The sequence below is a fragment of the Bos mutus genome, chromosome 22 (assembly GCF_027580195.1).
Source record: "Bos mutus isolate GX-2022 chromosome 22, NWIPB_WYAK_1.1, whole genome shotgun sequence".
NCBI classification, from domain to species: Eukaryota; Metazoa; Chordata; class Mammalia; order Artiodactyla; family Bovidae; genus Bos; species Bos mutus.
The window spans coordinates 16,483,205-16,502,937 of record NC_091638.1 but is presented as its reverse complement, the minus strand read 5'-3'; the positions used below and the strand labels follow the sequence as shown (position 1 = coordinate 16,502,937).

The window sequence follows — 19,733 nt, the reverse complement described above, 5'->3', positions numbered from 1 at the left end:
AGGACCTTGCTTCTATTGTCGCCTGGCACCAGTACTCCTTCACGCCATAAAAGACCGGCCTGCCTCCCCTAGAAGCACTAAGGACCCTTGGCAGAGTTCTTATAAGAATATGCCCAGTGCTTTCAAACCCCATATAAATTTAACTTCGATTTTAACACTTTTTTTTTTTTTTAAGAACTTCCTTTACCTCTCAAGACATCTTGGTATTTTTAACTCTGGGATTCAAGAATTTGGTTCTACTCTCAGCTGCAGAGTAATATGCCTAGTTCCCAGTCAGAGCCTGAAGGATCCCCGCCTTGGCTGAGATAGGAACAAGCCGGGCTGAGTGGGACTCGAAGGCCTGGTGTCTTTGGGCACGATCTAGGGCCACTGGGGCTTTGGGGCTGCATTGAGGACCAGCCTGGGCTCTGATCAGAAAGGAGTTAGAACTGGATCTGGGTGGTGGGGGGCAGCCTGGGGCCAGGGAGACTTTGGGCAAAGAGCCTCCCCAGTTGGAATAGGGGCTGGGCGATGCTCTGGTGGGACAATGGGCAGCCTCTGGGCCCTCGCAGGAGTGGAGTGACTCCTGCTTACTGACATGATCATGCTGGGCAGGAGGTGGTAAGTGGAGGCTCTGAAACACCTTGTCCCAGCCTGAGGACCCCAGGAAACCCCAGTTCTCTGGGCTGGAGAAGAAAGGCCTGGGATCCAGCCTCGATCCTCTGGCCAATGACCCTCTGATACTGCCAGGACCCCACCTCTCTTGCCCTCAGTTTCCCTTCCGTGTGATGTGGGAGTGAGCCAGCCTGTCTGCACGTCTGCTCAACTGCACAGTCTGTGACTGTGTCCCCAGAAACCAGGACTGGGTGAGGCCCCAGGACACAAGGCCTGGAGGTCAGGTCTCAGGTGGGGTCAGCTGATGCCAAGGGCATGGCTGAGTGTGGCAGAGGGCAGGGGCCATGAGCTCCACAGGGTTGGGGGGGATGACCAGTGTACAGTCTCCAGGATCCCTGATGGATGGCCTTGACAAAGACCTCGTTGTCATGGTTAGGGGTGCTGGCCTTTCAGGCAGAGTTGTGGCCAGGCCCCTAGTCCTGACTTTGCAGGAGCTTCTTAGCCTCACTCTATCTAGCCCTCAAGAGTCCCAGCAAGTGTCCCAGGGATGCCCAGAGAGGTTCAAGCTCAGCCTGGGAAGGGACCAGGGCTCTGTCTATACCAGCAGAGTCCCCAGGGGAACAGTGACTATTATTCATCCTGTGGACAAACCACCCAGAGCCCTTGGAGCATATAGCATGGCTTGGTCTTTTGCTTCATGACCTAGCAGGGCCTCTTCTGCTGACCGTGTTCATGTGACAAAAGCTTGGCAGAAATTTCCTGTCCAGGTTGGTCTGACTGTCCATAGGGTGTCTAATCTGGAAAGTTAGCCAGCAGTGAGTGTAACCGTTATCCCCACACCTCTTTCAAGCAAGGGCCTACAATTAACAAGACCACATACTTCACCCAAGGTCTGCACTATGGGCTAGTGTGTGTGTGTGCACGTGTGGGACATGAAATGGGGGAAGGAAAAATAGAGATCTGTGGGTGGAGCAGTTCACTGGTGGTCCAGTGGTTAGGACTCCTCACTTCCACAGCAGGGGGTACAGGTTCCATCCCTGGTCAGGGAACTAAGATTCAGCAACATGACCAAAAAAAAAAAAAAAAAAGATTTGTGGGTGGTTCTCAAGTCAGAGTGGAGTGAGGATCACAGAACTGTGAAGGCAGGGGCTTCTAGTTTCTATTTCCTTGTTACAGTGATCTGCATTTCTACTGATGGCTTTTCTTAATTCCTTCAGTATTTTTATGACCTCTATGACCTCCTTTTTGATCTCGGGATCTCTTGAGATCGGAGAGGTCTCTTGCATCATTTGGTCTTTCAGGGAAATTCTCTTGTTCTTTTAATCAGTTTAGTTCTTAGTTTCTTCCTTTTCCTTCCTACTTGTCTCTGTGAATTAAGAAATACCAGTTATCTACTCTGGTCTTGAAGGGCTGTTTTTATGTGGGCCCATCCCTGCGTAGCCTGTGTGAGTCTAATATTTTTGGCGTGAGCACTGTTTTTAGTATGTCTGCCTGTCGCATCTTTCCTCAGTGTGTGCTAGCCATCATCCCCCGGATAGGAGGTGTGGTTGTGGTTGGTGGTACAATGACTGGAGCCTGCCCTGGATGTGGAGTGGGGCCTCCTTTTTGCTCTGTGGTTGTCACGGCCCTGTCCGGGAGCAGGATCTGCTTCCTATTTGTTAGGACAGAGGCCTCCAGGTCTGGTTCTAAGCTGTGGTGTGAGGGAGGTGGGGCTGGAATGCTCCTGCTGGGAGTGTGTGAGTCAGTCGATCAGTCATGTCCGACTCTTTGCGACCCCATGGACTATAGCCCACCAGGCTCCTCCGGCCATGGAATTTCCCAGGCAAGAATACTGGAGTGGGTTGCCATTCCCTTCTCCAAGGATCTATCTTCCGGACCCAGGGATCAAACCCGGTCTCCCGCCCTGCAGGCAGACTCTCTAACCGTCTGAGCCTGCTGAGAGAGGAGCTGCTGAATACTCCTCTGCAGATGTGTCCACTGGGAAGTGTCTCCACAGTGTCGCCCATCATCCGTCGTGCCTGCTCACAAAGTACATGTTGTTGGCACTGCCCTCAGCCCCGCCTCATTCGTGGGACTGCCCGTTCTCACTCATGGGAACACTAACAGTTGGCCCAGGTGTTTCTCAGGCACTGTGGTTGTAAAACTGCAGGTGCAGATGTGCTCAAGTCTGGCACCGGACCTGCTGTGGGAGCTATGGAATAAGCCCAGAATCTGCTCTCCTCTGGGTGTGCGCCCGCAAAGCCCGCTGCTGCTAGTGTGGGACCCGCCCCAGCATGGGAGCACCAGGAATGTCCCACAGTCGCTGTGCCTACAAAGACAAACAGCCCCTGGGAACTGGCTCAGATTTCAGCCCCGCCTCCACGTGTGGGCAGCCTGCTGGCTCCAGTGCTCCCAGAGCTGCTGGCAGCAGAGCTGTGCCCACTGAGCACACGGAGCGTGAGTGAGGCTGATGTGGGGACGCGCCCCTCTCTTCGCGCGTGTGTTAACAGTGAGGCTTCTATGGCAGACTCGGGCTCTGTCCTCTGCACCCCGAATTGTGGCCCAGACCATATTCTAGTGTCAGCAGGCAGCAAACCCCAGCCCTCTCCCCGGGTCTGTCTGCTGAAGACGGAGTTTCTGCACCTCAGCCCCCGTGTGCAACAGTAGATGCGTGACTTGGGTTGGGGAGTGCAGAGGTGGCCAGGACCGCCTGCTGATCGGTCTCTCTGTCCTGCCTGCCACATGTTGGCTGTTCTGCTCTCCTCTAAGCCTCAAACTCCTTTGCGGTCCCAACTGATCTCCCTGCCAGTGAAGGGGCTTCCCAGAGTGAGGGAACCTTTCCTCTTCCACAGGTTTCTCCTAGGGGTGCAAGTCCTGTCCTTTCTTCCCCCTTCATTCATCCTACTTGTCTTGTAGGTGCAGATAAAGCGAGTTCCCAGGGCCGCTGTCTACATGGGTGGTGTCGTGCCTCTCTGTCACACCTTCTGATGCCTTCCTGCTGTTTGTCCTGCTCACCTGGAAACCCTGCCTTATGCCTGCTGACACCTGGTCTAGGCCAGTGCCTGAGGTGGTGACAGAAAGAAAAACTGACCTCCTCAGAGAAGACTCTGAGGATGAAATCCAATGGCTCCTTCCTGCGTGGCCACGCCCTGTGCTGAGCCAGCTCCCCTGGCATGAGCTACTGTGGTGGACTTTGGGGCAGACGTACACAGATGTTGCTTCCAGAACGACACTTATAGCCACTGGTGGGGCCCAGTGCACGGCCTGGACCAGGTAAAGCAGGGACAGTGGGGGCTGCCTGAGCAGTTTGGACGGAGGGGCAAGGCCCAGGCCACTGCCAGGTCACCCAGGAGGAGCAGAGGGGCACCACCTCTCCTGGTCCTCACAATGGTCACCCAGGGCCAGGTAAAGTCAGCCCTGACCCCCCACTGATCTGTGTGCACCGTTGTGGCCAGGACTGACACGACTGACCCCAAGGTTGTCCACCCTCACAGGACCGTCGTATTGCTGGACGTGTGGGGGTCCTGCCAACGCCTGGTGCTGACCTGGGGGTGGACGCTCCCAGAGCTGGGGGTGCTCCTGCCCATGTGGATGCCTCACAGCGCTTGGGGTGCCTGGGTTCTAATCCCACGTCTCCTGCCTGCTGCAGACAGAAGGGCCTGGTGCCAAGTCTTCACCCTATAGTTTCCCTGTATGAAACACGTCAGCTTAGAAAAAAGTCCCTAAAGTGCTCTGTAACAGGGAAGGGTTTGGAGTGACCAGTAGAACCAGGTTGCAGTAGCTGGGATGTAGGGGGGAAGAGGGTCCCCTGATGTCAACTTAGGTCTGCTCTGGCCACTGGTAGCTCCACTTCCTCCTCCTCTTCCAACTGCTAAGGAGCAAGAGGCACCTGGGCTGGTGGCCAAGGACCATCCAAGGGAGAGCTCTTTTCCAGGGTCAGACTCAGGGTAAGAAGGAGCTCCAAGAACATGCCCTGGGCCTCCTTTAACAGATGGGAGACTGAGGCCAAGGGTTAGCAGTTTCCAAAGGTGAGCTGGCTCCTGAGGCAGCCATGGTTCCTCTTGCCCAACTGTCCACGCCTCAAGGGCCACAGCCCTCTCATGACTCGGGGAGGCTGCCTGGAGGAGGAGGATTTGAGGAGAGAGAGGAAGAAGCAGGGCCTGTGGACAGCAGTCATGTGCCTCATGAACACTTCCCTGAGGGGACGGCCCGGGCAGAGGGTGCACCCCTGGACGAGCTCAGGGCTCAGGTCCCTATGGAGAGCTGAGGATTCAAGGTTAGAGGGGTCTGATCCTGTCCTAGCTTTCAGTGGCGGGAGAGAATTTTCCAGAACTTTTTTGTTAGATTGGGAGAGGAAGTCAAACAGGCATAAACAGGCAATGGTTTTTTTGGTAAATTCCTTTATGTTGAAATAGTTGTGAACTATTAATGAATAATGAGAAAGCGATGATCTGGTTAACGTATTATTTATTATGTAACACTTCTGAGACAAAGTGCAATTCAAAACATATTACTGAGGATTCTGTATTAGCTGATCTTAGAAATGGCATAATCCGAACTTATTTTTCCCATTTTTTAAAAAATTTTTTGGCCATGCAGTTCACTAGATCTTAGCTCCCCAACCAGGGATGGAACCTGTGCCCTCAGTGGTGAAAGCACTGAGCCCTAACCACTGTGCCACCACTAAAGTCCCTCCAGTAATCTTCCTGCGTAACCTCTGAAGAATGTTTCACTCCTATTATTTGGTTCTGAAAAACTTTCATAGGCAGCAACATTTTTACATTAGAAAAAAAAATAAGTACGGTTGTTAGGCACAGGTTAAAAGGGGTGGTATGCACAAACTATACTAAATACAAATCAATACTTATTCAAACACACATGTGTACTTTAACCGTTCAAATAATCAACTTTAGATAAATTTAAAACATATTTCTAGAATCGATTTTAACATCTCTTTGCCTAATACTCTATGGAAAATTTCCTTTATTTCTTGGCAGCAAGAGCCTCAAAAATGGGTGTTACAGACCTGGATTCACCTAGTCCTTTTGAGAAATAAGCAGAAGAGGTTTGGGATCTGGTAAAAAAATATTATCCTAAGGGAAATATCTGCAGAGGAGCCCTGTGTCTACAGAGCTTGGGCCTGGGTTATGGGTTCAGCGAAGTCCACGCAACTGTGGACAGGAGGTGACTCGGGCATTTCGATCTGTGTTCCAGCCACTGGAAGACCAGGGTTGAGAGGGTGACAGATCCTGAGTGGTCTGAATCATTTTAAACTGGACCCTACTTGGTGGTACTCTTTGAGACACAAGCATTTTTCTGGGTAGTGTCTGTCCATGAAAACAAATCAATCACCTCATTCAATGATTCAAAAAAAGTTCACTGTCTTTTGGTTACAGGCTGCCGACAGTTACAGTATCTTAACGGGTAGGAAAACTTTATTTGTAACAAACTTTTTATTTTGTATTGGGGTACAGCCGATTAACAATGTTGTGGTAGTGTCAGGAGAACAGAGAAGGGACTCGGTGCTTTAACAAACTGTTGCAGATGGCTTATGGTAACGGCAATATCGTATATTCACGCAACGACTTTTTCCCATCGACTCTGTCTTTAGGCAAGATTTGGCTCATGCGTTTGTGCTGCCCATGTCGCCTGTTTTGGACTCAAGAGGTGATGATTGGCTACAAAGTCAGGTGTGTGTACTGATACCATGTGACACAATCATTAAGTTGCACGCTGAACTGCTGCATGTGGAAATGAGTTCCACGACTTCAGAGCTATACTGAACGAGACCTGTTTATACTTACCAGTGTCCACTCATATAAAAAAAAAGAACCTCTCTCTCTCTTTCATGGAGGTAGAATCCTCCATTTTCATACCACTACAAATACATTCTTTCCAACATCTTTTCTGCCAATCAGATAAACACTATCTGGGGGGGAATAAGAAACCATTGGCAGGTAAAACCTTTTAAAAACAAGTTTCCTAATAGAAATTAATTTAAAAAGTCTACTTCCAAAGCAGCAATTAGAAACGCTGTTCCTGTAACATGTAAATAATACTGTTATATCAAGTTGTGGATTTTAAATAAGTATAACAGTTTCTTATCTCTTTAAAAAATAATATAGATTTCTGTGTTATTTAATGGCTTCTCCATTCTTCCAATTCCAAGGAATACAAAGGTCTCCATCCTGCATGACAGAGTAGAAATGTGAAATGCAAAGGTGCATCCCTTGTAGGTAAGGCAGCGATTGTTCTAGAAGTCTCTTACAGCAATCCACCATTTGTATACTAGAAACGCTGGGCTCCTTGTAAAACTTTTCCAGACAGAATTTCTTCGTGGAAGCCTGCATCAATTCATTTTCAATGACTTTCAACCTGTTATGTCAAAAACAAAACATACAATTGCTACAAGCTATAACCAAATAAAACAACATAAAATGTAGAACACATTTTTCATATATTGGGCTGTTAGTTTCTACTCTCAACACTGAAAATGGTCCTCCCATTTTTTTTTTTTTGAATATTTACTTATTTGACTGCACTGGGTCTTAGCTGGGGCATGTGGGATCTTGTTCCCCAACCAGGGATCGAACCTGGGCCCCCTGCATTGAGGGCACACAGTCTCAGCCAGTGGACACCAGGGAATTCCCATTTCTTAGTCAGAATGGCTGCGATCCAAAAGTCTTCAAGCAATAAATACTGGAGAGGGTGTGGAGAAAAGGGAACCCTCTTACACTGCTGGTGGGAATGCAAACTAGTACAGCCACTATGGAGAACAGTGTGGAGATTCCTTAACAAACTGGAAATAAAACTACCTTATGATCCAGCAATCCCACTGCTGGGCATACACACTGAGGAAACCAGAAGGGAAAGAGGCACGTGTACCCCAATGTTCATCGCAGCACTGTTTATAATAGCCAGGACATGGAAGCAACCTAGATGTCTATCAGCAGATGAATGGATAAGAAAGCTGTGGTACATATACACAATGGAGTATTACTCAGCCATTAAAAAGAATACATTTGAATCAGTTCTAATGAGGTGGATGAAACTGGAGCCTATTATACAGAGTGAACTAAGCCAGAAAGAAAAACACCAATACAGTATACTAACACATATATATGGAATTTAGAAAGATGGTAACAGTAACCCTGTGTACGAGACAGCAAGAGACACTGATGTATAGAACAGTCTTATGGACTCTGTGGGAGAGGGAGAGGGTGGGGAGATTTGGGAAAATGGCATTGAAACATGTATAATATCATGTATGAAACGAGTCGCCAGTCCAGGTTCGATGCATGATACTGGATGCTTGGGGCTGGTGCACTGGGACGACCCAGAGGGAGGGTATGGGGAAGGAGGAGGGTTCAGGATGGGGAACACGTGTATACCTGTGGCGGATTCATTTCGATATTTGGCAAAACTAACACAATATTGTAAAGTTTAAAAATAAAATTAAAAAAAAAAATCTTTGGAGTATACTTGATTTACAATGTTGTGTTTCCAGCAGCTACAGGGCAACTAAACCTAGTTATACATACACTTGTATCTACTCTTTTTGGATAATTTCCCCAGATAGCTTATGACAAAGAGTGTTGAGTATTGTGCTCTACATTAGGTCCTTGTTAATTATATAAATTAGTGTGTATATCTTAATCCTAACCACCTAATTTATCCTCTCCCTTCAGTTCAGTTCAGTCACTCAGTCGTGTCCAACTCTTTGGGACCCCATGAATTGTAGCACGCCAGGCCTCCCTGTCCATCACCAACTCCCGGAGTTCACTCAAACTCATGTCCATCGAGTCGGTGATGCCATCCAGCCATCTCATCCTCTGTCGTCCCCTTCTCCTCCTGCCCCCAATCCCTCCCAGCATCAGTCTTTTCCAATGAGTCAACTCTTTGCATGCGGTGGCCAAAGTATTGGAATTTCAGCTTTAGCATCAGTCTTTCCAAAGAACACCCAGGACTGATCTCCTTTAGAATGGACTGGTTGGATCTCCTTGCAGTCCAAGGGACTCTCAAGAGTCTTCTCCAACACCACAGTTCAAAAGCATCAATTCTTCAGCGCTCAGCTTTCTTCACAGTCCAACTCTCACATCCATACATGACCCCTGGAAAAACCATAGCCTTGACTAGATGGACCTTTGTTGGCAAAGTAATGTCTCTGCTTTTCAATATGCTATCTAGGTTGGTCATAACTTTCCTTCCAAGGAGTAAGCGTCTTTTAATTTCATGGCTGCAATCACCATCTACAGTGATTTTGGAGCCCAAAAAAATAAAGTCTGCCACTGTTTCCACTGTTTCCCCATCTATTTCCCATGAAGTGACGGGACCAGATGCCATGATCTTCATTTTCTGAATGTTGAGTTTTAAGCCAACTTTTTCTCTCTCCTCTTTCACTTTCATCAAGAGGCTTTTTAGTTCCTCTTCACTTTCTGCCATAAGGGTGGTGTCATCTGCATATCTGAGGTTATTGATATTTCTCCGGGCAATCTTGATTCCAGCTTGTGCTTCTTCCAGCCCAGCGTTTCTCATGATGTAATCTGCATAGAAGTTAAATAAGCAGGGTGACAATACACAGCCTTGACGTACTCCTTCTCCTTTCCCTTTTGCCATAACTTTATACTCTAGGTCTATGAGTCTGTTTTGTAAATTACTTTATTTGTATCAATTTTTAGATTCCACCTGATTATCAGATTCCACCTGATAGCCTATGATACTTGTCTTTGTCTCTCTGACTTACTTCACTTTCTCTGATCATCTCTAAGTCATCCATGTTGCTGCAGATGGTATTATTTCATTGTCTTTTATGTCTGAGTAATATTCTATTGCTACATGTACTGCATCTTCTTTATCCATTCCTCTATCGATGGGACATTTTGGTGGCCTCCATGTTTTGGCTATTGTAAACAGTGCTGCAATGAACGCTGGGGTGCGTTCATTCCTTTTTGAAGGATGGTTTTCTCTGGATACGTAGGCTGCTTCTGGGTGATTCCAGGAGTGGCGCTGTTGGATCATATGCTAGCTCTAGCTTTACTTTTTAAAGAACCTCCATACTGTTCTCCACAGCGGCTGTTACCAATGTCCATTCCCACCAATGGTGGGTGGAGGAGGTTTCCTTTTACTCCACATTCTCTCCAGCATTTGTGGTTTGTAGGTGTTTTGATGATGGCCATTCTGACAGGTGCGAGGAGATACCTTGTTGTAGTTCTGATTTGCTTTTCTCTAGTATTTTGCGATGTTCAGCATCTTTTCATGTACTTTTTTCTTAAACAGTTTGAGACTGGGTTCTTGAAAGTCTGCCCTGTTTTGCCACCTCTTTCAACTACCTACTGCAGGACATTTCTTGAAGGCAGGTGTCATTTACAGCCCTGTAGGCCTTGTGCATATTAAGTGTCCATCAGCACTGGTTGGAAGCTGTTGTTATAAGAAGTGGCCACACAAGGCCGCAGCATTTTTCACACCCAATCCTGCTTCCTCGGGCAACCAGAGCCCTAGAAGTTGTGTTTCTAGATTCTAAATTGGAGTGGAAAGTGCCTGAACCAACACGGAAGGGCTTGTGTCCCATTACTTTTTTTCCTTTACCTATCACTCTCCGAACAAATCTTACCCCCAGCAAATCGCTGATGCTGAGGCTGCTGTCCTGTGTAGGTGGAGCGACTCTAAGGAAGGAGCTTGGATGTGGAAGCCCTACCACCAGGCAACATGGAGACAGGGTGACTTTCCACAGCTCTTCCAGCACAGAGCCGTCCAGCATTCGTGGGCAACAGTAGGCTTAGTGTGGGTGGAGGAGGGCCAGCCTGGATCTGAAGGTTGGGCCCTGCAGATCCCGGGAAGGGCTCATTTACATACCCATCCTCCCACCTCCCCCAGCCAGGAACAGTCTACCCTGGGGACCCACGGCCGCTCAGGCCCATGGGATGTGACAGCAGCGTAGCCCATCAGGATAGAGGGGTCGAGGATAGGCATTTGTATTTTCTCTTACCATGGAATTCGTATTTTCTACTGGAGTATAGTTTATTTACAATGTGTTTCTATTATGTCACACAAGTTGATTCCGTTTTACATACACATACACCTTATTTTTTTTGGGTTCTTTTCCCATATACGTTATTACTGAGTGTTGAGTAGAGTTCCCAGTGCTGTATAGTAGGTGTGTGTTAATGATCTATTTCATACGTAAACTAATGTATACGTTAACTCCAGCCCCCTAATTTATCCCTCCACCCCACCTTTCTGAATACCTAAATATTTTTCAGTATTAGACGAGATTAGAATGGTAAGACAGGAAGAGGGCTGAGAGTACTCACTCTTCTCTCTTCTTCATGTTCTCTCTTGCCTGCTGGGCTTTGGTGAGAATAAACCACTGGAGGTTCGCTGGATCACAAAGGACTGGGATGTTAAAATGCCCGAGTTCATGCAGGCTTGGGGCATATCTGTCACTGTAATAAAGGATACATAAAAGGAAAAATCAGCCATCTCTCCATCCCGTAAGTTCCATCCCTGAGGAATGGTTTTATTAGTCTGATTAATGGAAAAGGAATTCATTAAGAAAATACACCTTAAAGGTAGAGCAAAACTGCCTTGAAGTTTTGCTGTCCCCAAAGAGACACATTTTATCAGGATGACCACATCCTTCCTGTGGCCTTCCTCATCTGTAAGACGGGGGCAGAAACCCACTCCATGGTGAGGTTCTGAGAGCTAAAGAGAGAGAATGCATTTAAGTTCCAAGCACAGTGCCGGAAGTGCACACTGCTGATTTCACATTGGTTTAATCCTATAGTTTTCCACAGGACTGACTTGCCCTGTAAGTGGCAAGGTATTTACAGAATGTTCAAGAAACTCAATCTTTCTAATCCTCTCATATTGACTTTTCTCATGTGTAAAAAGTGTTGCCAATGGAGGTAGTAACATTCCTTTCTTTAACTCCTAAGAATCACACACGGAAATACAAAACAATTTCATCCAATACATATACAAGCGGTATGAGTAAATGAATGAAAGTAATTGTTTTAGATACTTACCTGTTAAGGATCATTTGTAAACCACGCAGACTTCGAGGGTGAAAAGGTATTCGACTTTTCAAGAGTCTATTATAGAACACGTCAAGAAGAGAGTAATATTCTTCAAGTGTCAACACTGGCTGTAATTCTTCAATATAAACAACTTGGATGCCGCCGAGAAGATAGCTTATTTGGTCCTCCAAATGTGTCAGCCTCCTCTGCAGGTCAAAATAACTCGGTAATCTTTCAAAAAGCTACAGTATTTAAAAAAAGGAAAAGGAAGGAATATTTAGTTTTGTTACTTTAAGAGTCCAAATTTAGGACTCCAATCAATGGTATGAGAAATTCTAACAAGAAAATTTTTTTCCTATAGGGAAAGTTCAAGTAAGTGATAAGAAAAAGACTATGGAATGCTGTAAATATTAATATTCAAAACAAACCACTGTAAATCTTAGGGACTTTTAGATAGGAACTGAAGGGATTGCAAAAGAAAATAAATACGTTCCAAATAAAAATAAGTCCTAAGTACCAATATGTAAATATTCAGGTAGAAATCTTAGTTTACACAAATTAAATGGTATAATGAAGGTATAATGAAATAAAGTCTATGTATTTCAACTCCAAGTCTATTTCTTCAGAATTTACTTTAGTTCAACTGAATTCACTTTGAATGAAGCATCTGTAAGTGAATTAAAGCACTAAGATGGGCCCTTGGAGTGTAGAGATTAAGAGTTTGTGCCCCTGTTTGTCAGGGGCTCATGGTCAGGGTGCAGGGAAACAAAACAGGAATCAGAATTCAGCGTAACAAATGCCACATCAGGGTGAAGGGACAGTTAAGCAAAGGTTCCTAAGGACATCTGACGTGACCAATAAAAGATAAAGAGGATTTAGAGAAGGTCAGATGCATTGCTAATTATTGGAGAAATGCAAATCTTAACTATCACAATGAGGCATCACCTTACACCAGTCAGAACGGCCACCATCAGAAAGTCTACAAATAACAAGTGCTGGAGAGGGTGTGCAGAAAAGGGAGCCCTCCTGCACTGTTGGTGTGAATGTAACCTGGCACAGCCACTATGGAAAACATCATGGAAATCCCTTCAAAAACTATAAAAAAGATACATGTACCCCAATGTTCATAGCAGCACTATTTACGACAGCCAAGATACAGAAACAACCTAAATGTCTCCTGACAGATGAATGGATAAAGAAGATGTGGTACATATATACACACAATGGGATATTACTCGGCCACAGTAAAGAATGAAATAATGCCATTTGCAGCAACAAGGATGGAGCCAGAGATGATTATACTAAGCGAAGTAAGACAAAGACAAATACCACAAATACCATATGGTATCACTTATATATGGGATCAATAATATGATGGAAATAAACTTTTTTATGAAGCAGAAACAGACCCTCAGACATAGAAGACAAACAAGAGTCTGTCTAAGGAAAAGGAGGTGGGGTGGGAGGATAAATTAGCAGTTTGGGGTTAGTATGATAAACTGCTGTATAAAATATCAACAAGGTCCTACTGTTGAGCACAGGGAACTATATTCGGTATCCTGTAATAAACCATAATGAGAAAGAATAGGAAAAAGAATACATATATGTATATATGACTGAATCACTTTCCTGTACGCCAGAAATGAACACAATGTTGTAAATCAAATGTATTTCAATTAAAAAAAAAAAAGAGCAGAGAAGGTCAGTTGCATATGGGAAAGTTTCAGAAGAAAAAAGCCTGTGCAAACTTGGAAGCATCACGAGGGTCCCCTCAGCTGCACTTCCATAGCCACCAACACCTCTGCTCCCTGCACTCCTGACCCCTGGCAACCACTGATCTGTTCTTTAGTTTTATTGTTTGAAGAATGTTATATAAATGGAATCATACAGCATGTAATCCTGTGAGATTGACTTTTTTCATATCGCACAATGGCCCTGAGATCCACCCAAGATCCTGACTGTATCTTGCGTAAGAGGAAGAGGGCAGCAGCCAAACCACATGGTAAGCATGTGTTTATAAGTATTATAAGAAACTGCCAGACTCGTTTCCAGAGTGCCTGGGCCATTTCACATTCTCAACAGGAATGGATGAGGGATCCAGTTTCTCTGCATCCCTGCCAGCATGTGGTGCTCATTATTTTTCACTTTGGCCATTCTGACAGGTGTGCGGTGGTACCTCACTGTAGTTTTAATTTGCATTTCTCTGTGGTTCTTTATGAGCTTATTTGTCATGTGTATGTCCTCTTCTGTGACATGTGTGTTCATGTCTTCAGCTCCTTTTCTAACTGAATTATGTTTTATTTTTTTATCTATTGAGTTTTGAGAGTTCTTTGTATATTTAGATACAAAGGGTTAGGGTTAGACTTTGTCAGATAGGTGGTTTGCAAATATCTTCTGTGAGATACATGATATAAACAGATATTTCACACAATGGCAGATGTACATGAAAAGATGCTCACTGCCATTCATCATGAGAGAAATGTAAAAACCAACAATGAAATAAGACCACACACCTCTTCGAATGGCTAAAAATAAAAAGATGACCATAGCAGGGACTTCCCTGGTGGTCCAGGGCCTGGGACTCCATGCTTCTAATGTAGGGGGCATGGGTTCAATCCCTGGTCAGAGAACTAAGATCCTACGTGCCATGCAGTGAGATTAAAATAAATAAATAAAAAGATCACCAAAGGAAGTATTGGCAGTTTCTTGAAAAGTTAAAATACCCCAACACATCTGGCCGTTCCACTTTTAGGTTATTTACCCAATAGAAAAGGAAATATATGTTCATTTAAACTTTGTAGATAAATGTTTATAGCAGCTTTATTTTTAAGTGGCCAAATGCTGACATAACCCAATATCCATCAATAAGTGAATGGAAAAACAAACTGGTATATATCCACCGGACAGAATACTTTGGGGAAATAAAAAAATTCTTGATACATGCAATAGCATGAATGAATCTCAAAATAATTATGCTGACTGAAAGAAATCAGATTCTCCCCAACATACTCTGTGATTCTACTCAGATACAAGTCTAGAAATGTAAACTAATCTATAGTCACAGAAAGCAGACCAGTGGCTGCTTTGGGAGGAGGTGGTGGGATGGAGGAGAGGGTTTACACAGGGACATACACATAATTTTGTGGGTAATGGGTGTGTTCACTCTCTTGATTATGGTAATGGTTTCACAGGTATTTACATACGTCATATCTCATCAAATTATACCCACCAAATATGCACAGCCTATTGTGTCAATTATATACAGTAAATCTGTTAAAAGAAAACAAAAAGCCCAATAGAATGTAGGCCTTTAGGCTGTGCTTTAGAAAAGACTGTAAAATTTTCCAAATAAAAATGGACTTAAAAATCAGTCATCTAAGAATTTAAACTACTAAATATAAGACATCTGCTCTGCAAACAGCTGAAACTATGATTCAAAGTTTTTTTTAGTTTGCTGACATATTAGCAGTTTTCTGAAACAAAAGTATGTTGAAGACAAATCTTTATTTGTTTGTTTTGCTTTTAAGCTTTTTCTTACTTTTGTCCAGTGGTGATGGACATCCATTGTTCCTAGCATCACATGGCCCACTGCACTCATCCCGGACCGGTCTGTAAATATTATTGTACATCCTGATGATAAAACACAAACCCTTTGGTCACTGTCCAGAGAGGCTTCATTTTTTTAGCACTCTGCAAATAATTACTTACATTTCATGTATCAATTCAGGAGTAAACTTGGTAGAAGTTACTGTTTCATTCAAAGAGGAGATCTAACAATTCAGCTGAGATCAAGTCACATCTACTAAGACTTTCAACAGTTTTCTTCTAGAATTTACAGATTTGTATAGCTGTTAAGGGACATGGATTTCGGAAGTGAATGGAAATTGTTTACCTTTTGCATTTTTCAGGGTTTCCAAGTTCTGCTGGGCTAAGCGGCCTAAACTGTGTAGTTGGCTGCAGCGGTGGGCGATGCCCCAGCTCCTCTGCCACCTGGTCCAACAGAGCACACAGGCCCGTTATCACCCGTGTCCCCCCAGAGGGAGGCGCACGCTCACCCCCACCTGCCTGACTCCTGTGAAAGCTCCAAGTGTAAACACTTTCCTTATAAATCTGAGTTATCTTCAACAATTACAATTTAAATATAGAAGAATATATAAGTACTATGTGATTCTGCAAGCACAGGATAAAGGTGCTGTTACTGTATCCAAATAGTCATTTGGTTCAATATAAGAAAACAGTTCTCATAATGAAGGTTGAAAGCAAAACAGGCTGCAGCAAAATGGTCATAGAAGTTGAAGCACCAAGCCAGACGACAATACCGCAGGGAGTCCCATGAATGAATCACACCACCCTCTCCTTAGGGCTGTAGCTGTTAAATCTATTTTATAATAAACTTCAGCAAATAATTTCTAAGTTTGTGAAAACTTTTTAAAAAGTCATATGGTGATTATAGTTAATAATAATACTGTAATGCATTTTAAAGAGTAGATCTTAAAAGTTCTCATCACAAGAAAAAAATTTTCCTAGCTATGTATGATGACAGATGTCAACTAGACTTATTGTGGTGATCGTTTTATAATGACTATGAATAATGAATTATTACGTAAAACACTTGGAACTACTATAACGCTATATATCAACTATATCTCAATTAAAAAAATTTTAAAAAGTCATGCTATATAACATAGAACCAAAGAATACAACATTTTTTTTTTCTTTCCCTTTTTTTTTTTTTTAGTTTTTCAGTCAGATGTGTCCAACTCTTTGTGACCCTATAGACTGTAGCCCGCCAGGCCCCTCTGTCCATGGAATTCTCCAGGCAAAAATACTGAAGTGGGTTGCCATTTCCTTCTCCAGGGAATCTCCCCTCCCCAGGGATCAAACCTGTATTTCCTGTGTCTCCTGCATTGCATGTGGATTCCTTACCTGCTGAGCCATCAAGGAAGTCCTTCTTTTCTCTTTTTAAACTCAAATACCAAACTTATATGATGGAGAAATACTGATTTTTTTATACATTATATGCATATGGAAAAGTATATTTTTCTTATAAGCCCATTATGTTATTATGCTAAAACAAATTATTATGCTAAAAATGTCAGTATCTAAGCCTTACTTCACCTTATTAAATAATTAATTCATAATGGTTTTTTTCTTAAACATTTGATTAGTTTCATAAAAAGATAATTGAAAATTTAGTGAACAGAATAATTAAAGATGCGAATATTTAACTGTTAGAAACCTTTACCAATAGGTAACACATGTTTATTTTAATATATAAATCACGTTTTCTCATCTTCATTACCTGATATCTGACAGCTGCAATTGATGAGACAGTTCATCTTTTAAACGATCCAGTTCTTTTCTAAGTGGCAAACTATTCTTCAACTTTTTAACAGCACTTTCCCCATTGTTGTCTAACCAGGATCTAGAAAGAAAAAAAAAAAAGAGATGTACACTTGCAATACTAACTATAATGCAAACATTTCTACTATTGAAAGATGTGTTCATTACCTTAAAGCAGTCCCAATGTTAAAGTGAGTTTCCCATCAAACCTTTACCAAGTTATAAGTACTCCTGCCAAGTCTACTTTTAGAGTAAACTCCTACTTCTAAAACAGGCTTCTTGGAGAACCGCCAGTACCTGTTAATCATATTTTAGTTATGACAACTTCTTTAGCCTATCAAAAAATTAAACTTTCATTACACCAAGCTTGTTACTAGATTTTCAGAGATGGGATGATTTTTTAAAAATCAAAGATGCTTCAAGGACTTCTCTGGTGGTCCAGGGATTAAGACTCCATGCTTCCAAAGCAGGGGGTGTAGGTTTGATCCCTTGCTGGGGAACTTAAAATCCTGCATGTCCCAGCCCCCTTTCCCCCAAAAGGCTGAATATTTAGGAATTCCCTGGTGATCAAGTGGTTGGGACTCTGTGCTTCTGCTGCAGGGGGCATGGGTTTGATCCTGGGTTTGGGGATTAAGATACTGCATGCCCTGCAGTGTGGCCAAAAAATAAAGAATAATAATTTTTTTTTTAAGAATAATAATTTTTAAAAAGCATTAAAAATAAATAAGTTAAAAAAAATTAAACCTCCCTTATGTTTATCACACTTTTCAGAAGGCTCCACTAGGCCTTCACTTACATCAGTCATCTCCACACAAGGGCAGGACTACCCCCTTCTCCAACTAGAGCAAATGATGTGGTCGTACAGCCAGATGGTGAAAAAGTCAACTCAGTAGACGTACCGAATGGCACTGGTGCCATTTAAAAGGCACTATTTCCTGATGAAGGAACTTGCGAAGGTAACTCTATGGATTCTAACTGGGTAGATCCAGCTTCTTCCTTGGTTTTCATCCTGTCTATTAGCACCCTGAGTTCTCTCTGCTCACCGCAGACCCTGCCCCCTGCCCACCTCTCTGTCCAAAGGCTCCCACTGCTCAAACCTTCCCAGTCAGTGCCCACCTCCTCCTCCCAAGTGGGTCTGCTGGCCCCTTAGTTTCTTCCCACCCAACTGAGCGGCCTGCTCAAGTCTCACCTCTCCCAACCTTGATCTTTCTCCTATCATGGGCTCAGTAGAAAGATGTTCTCTTAAATCTGCATTTCTGAGAACATTTACCTCAGTGAAGTCTTAAAAGAGAAAATGAACATCAAAGTCTGCCGAGGGATTAGAGGGGGACAGCTTTCAGAACAGAGCTGCAGGCAGCCGAGGTGGCCTTGTGCAGAACAGCACGCTCCACCCGCTCCCCGCTCTCAGGCTGTCTCTCCCTCAGTGTTATAACGGCCACAGCACAGGCATGCTGGCTCTGGCGCAGGGTTTCTCTTTCTCAAGGGAGGTCTGCATAAACAGGGCCTGGGTTGTGCCTGGGAATGCAAGAGTGGCCGTGGTAGAATAGCAAGCAGACTCCAGGACCAGAGGAATATTTTGGGTGGAGGTGGAGTGGGCCCTGGGTACAGCTGAGAAAGAGAAAGCACCAGGGAGGCTGGGGGAAGATGGTCTAAAGTGCCCCACCCTCAGGACATCTGACACCCCACTGGACACCTGTCAGTGAGTCCAGGTGTTATGATAATGGTGTAGAAAGGCTCATTTGTCCATCTCAAAAATGCCTGCCAAGTAAACGTTTTTTGGGTTCTTTTTAATAGTCACTTTAAAGGTTTTAGATGTTGTAATCTACAATATTTAAAAACTAATCAAGTTGAGGGAATTCCCTGGTGGTCCAGTGGTTAGGACTCCACACAGGGCACGGGTTTGATCCCTAGTTGGGGAACTAAGATCCTGAAAGACATGTGGTGTGGCCAAAAAAAGAAAGTCAAGTTGAAACTCTCAGAACCAGACAAATATTTATCCTGAAGGCCTAAGAGTATAAGGAAGACACATCTAGTAAGGAGTAGAGAGATAAGCAACTAGAAGAGAATATATGAGCTTCTATGAGAACAAAGCAAGAATGAATTACTTTGCCTGGAAGGTTCTACAGAGCAGGTGTAAGTGACCTGGAACCTGAGAGATGGATCAGGTTTTCCCAGGCAGATTAGTGAGAGGGAAGGGCATGCCCACCAGGCTAGTACACAGGAACTGTGAGATGAACCAGATCACACAATGCCCGGGGGTGGGGTGGGGCGTGAGATAAGACTGGAGAGGGATGTGTGTGTGTGTGCGTGTGTGTGACAGAGAGAGAGAGAGATCATATAATGTCTTACACATTGGGATAAGGACCTGGGACCTTGCACTCTTAAGTAAAGGTGTCCTACGTTGGTTTTTTTTTTTTTTTTTGGCCGCTGCAGGGATCTTAGTTCCTGGACAGAGGTGAACTTGGCCCCCTGCAGTGGAAGTGCAGAGTCCTCACCACTGGACCGCCAGGGGAGTCCCTACATTCCACATATTTTTGATTCACTAATTGTGCGCAGTTGTTAATAATTCTTCCTACTCCCCTTTTAAGGATATTGGTAAAGACTTTGTCATTTCTGCATGGTGTGTGAGAAATAAGAAAAGTAAAAATATCTTACTTTATGTCATGATTATTAGCTATTACAATTTTTCCATTTTCCCTCACTTATTAAGTAATACATATTAATTTACTTTAAATTAGGTAAGAAAATGGATGATTTGTAGACAAATGAATTATGAAGCAAATACCATGTTTCCTTTTGGGA

The 19,733-nt window shown here is 43.9% G+C and overlaps 1 protein-coding gene across 5 annotated transcripts in view; it reads right to left on the bottom strand.

Annotated features, from left to right (window-relative positions):
* Nucleotides 1-5,023: 5,023 nt before the first annotated feature.
* The window catches only part of TCAIM (T cell activation inhibitor, mitochondrial), a 38,185-nt gene continuing 23,475 nt past the window's right edge, over nucleotides 5,024-19,733 (bottom strand). For all 5 annotated transcript variants that reach the window (XM_070359824.1, XM_070359827.1, XM_005891085.3 and 2 more), the window contains exons 6-11: nucleotides 16,891-17,013; nucleotides 15,481-15,578; nucleotides 15,127-15,218; nucleotides 11,598-11,830; nucleotides 10,884-11,015; nucleotides 5,024-6,948 (exon numbers count right to left, since the gene is read on the bottom strand). In XM_070359824.1, coding sequence (XP_070215925.1) covers nucleotides 6,708-6,948; nucleotides 10,884-11,015; nucleotides 11,598-11,830; nucleotides 15,127-15,218; nucleotides 15,481-15,578; nucleotides 16,891-17,013 — 919 coding nt within the window. In that variant the 3' untranslated portion in view covers nucleotides 5,024-6,707. The remainder of the gene's footprint in view (nucleotides 6,949-10,883; nucleotides 11,016-11,597; nucleotides 11,831-15,126; nucleotides 15,219-15,480; nucleotides 15,579-16,890; nucleotides 17,014-19,733) is intronic.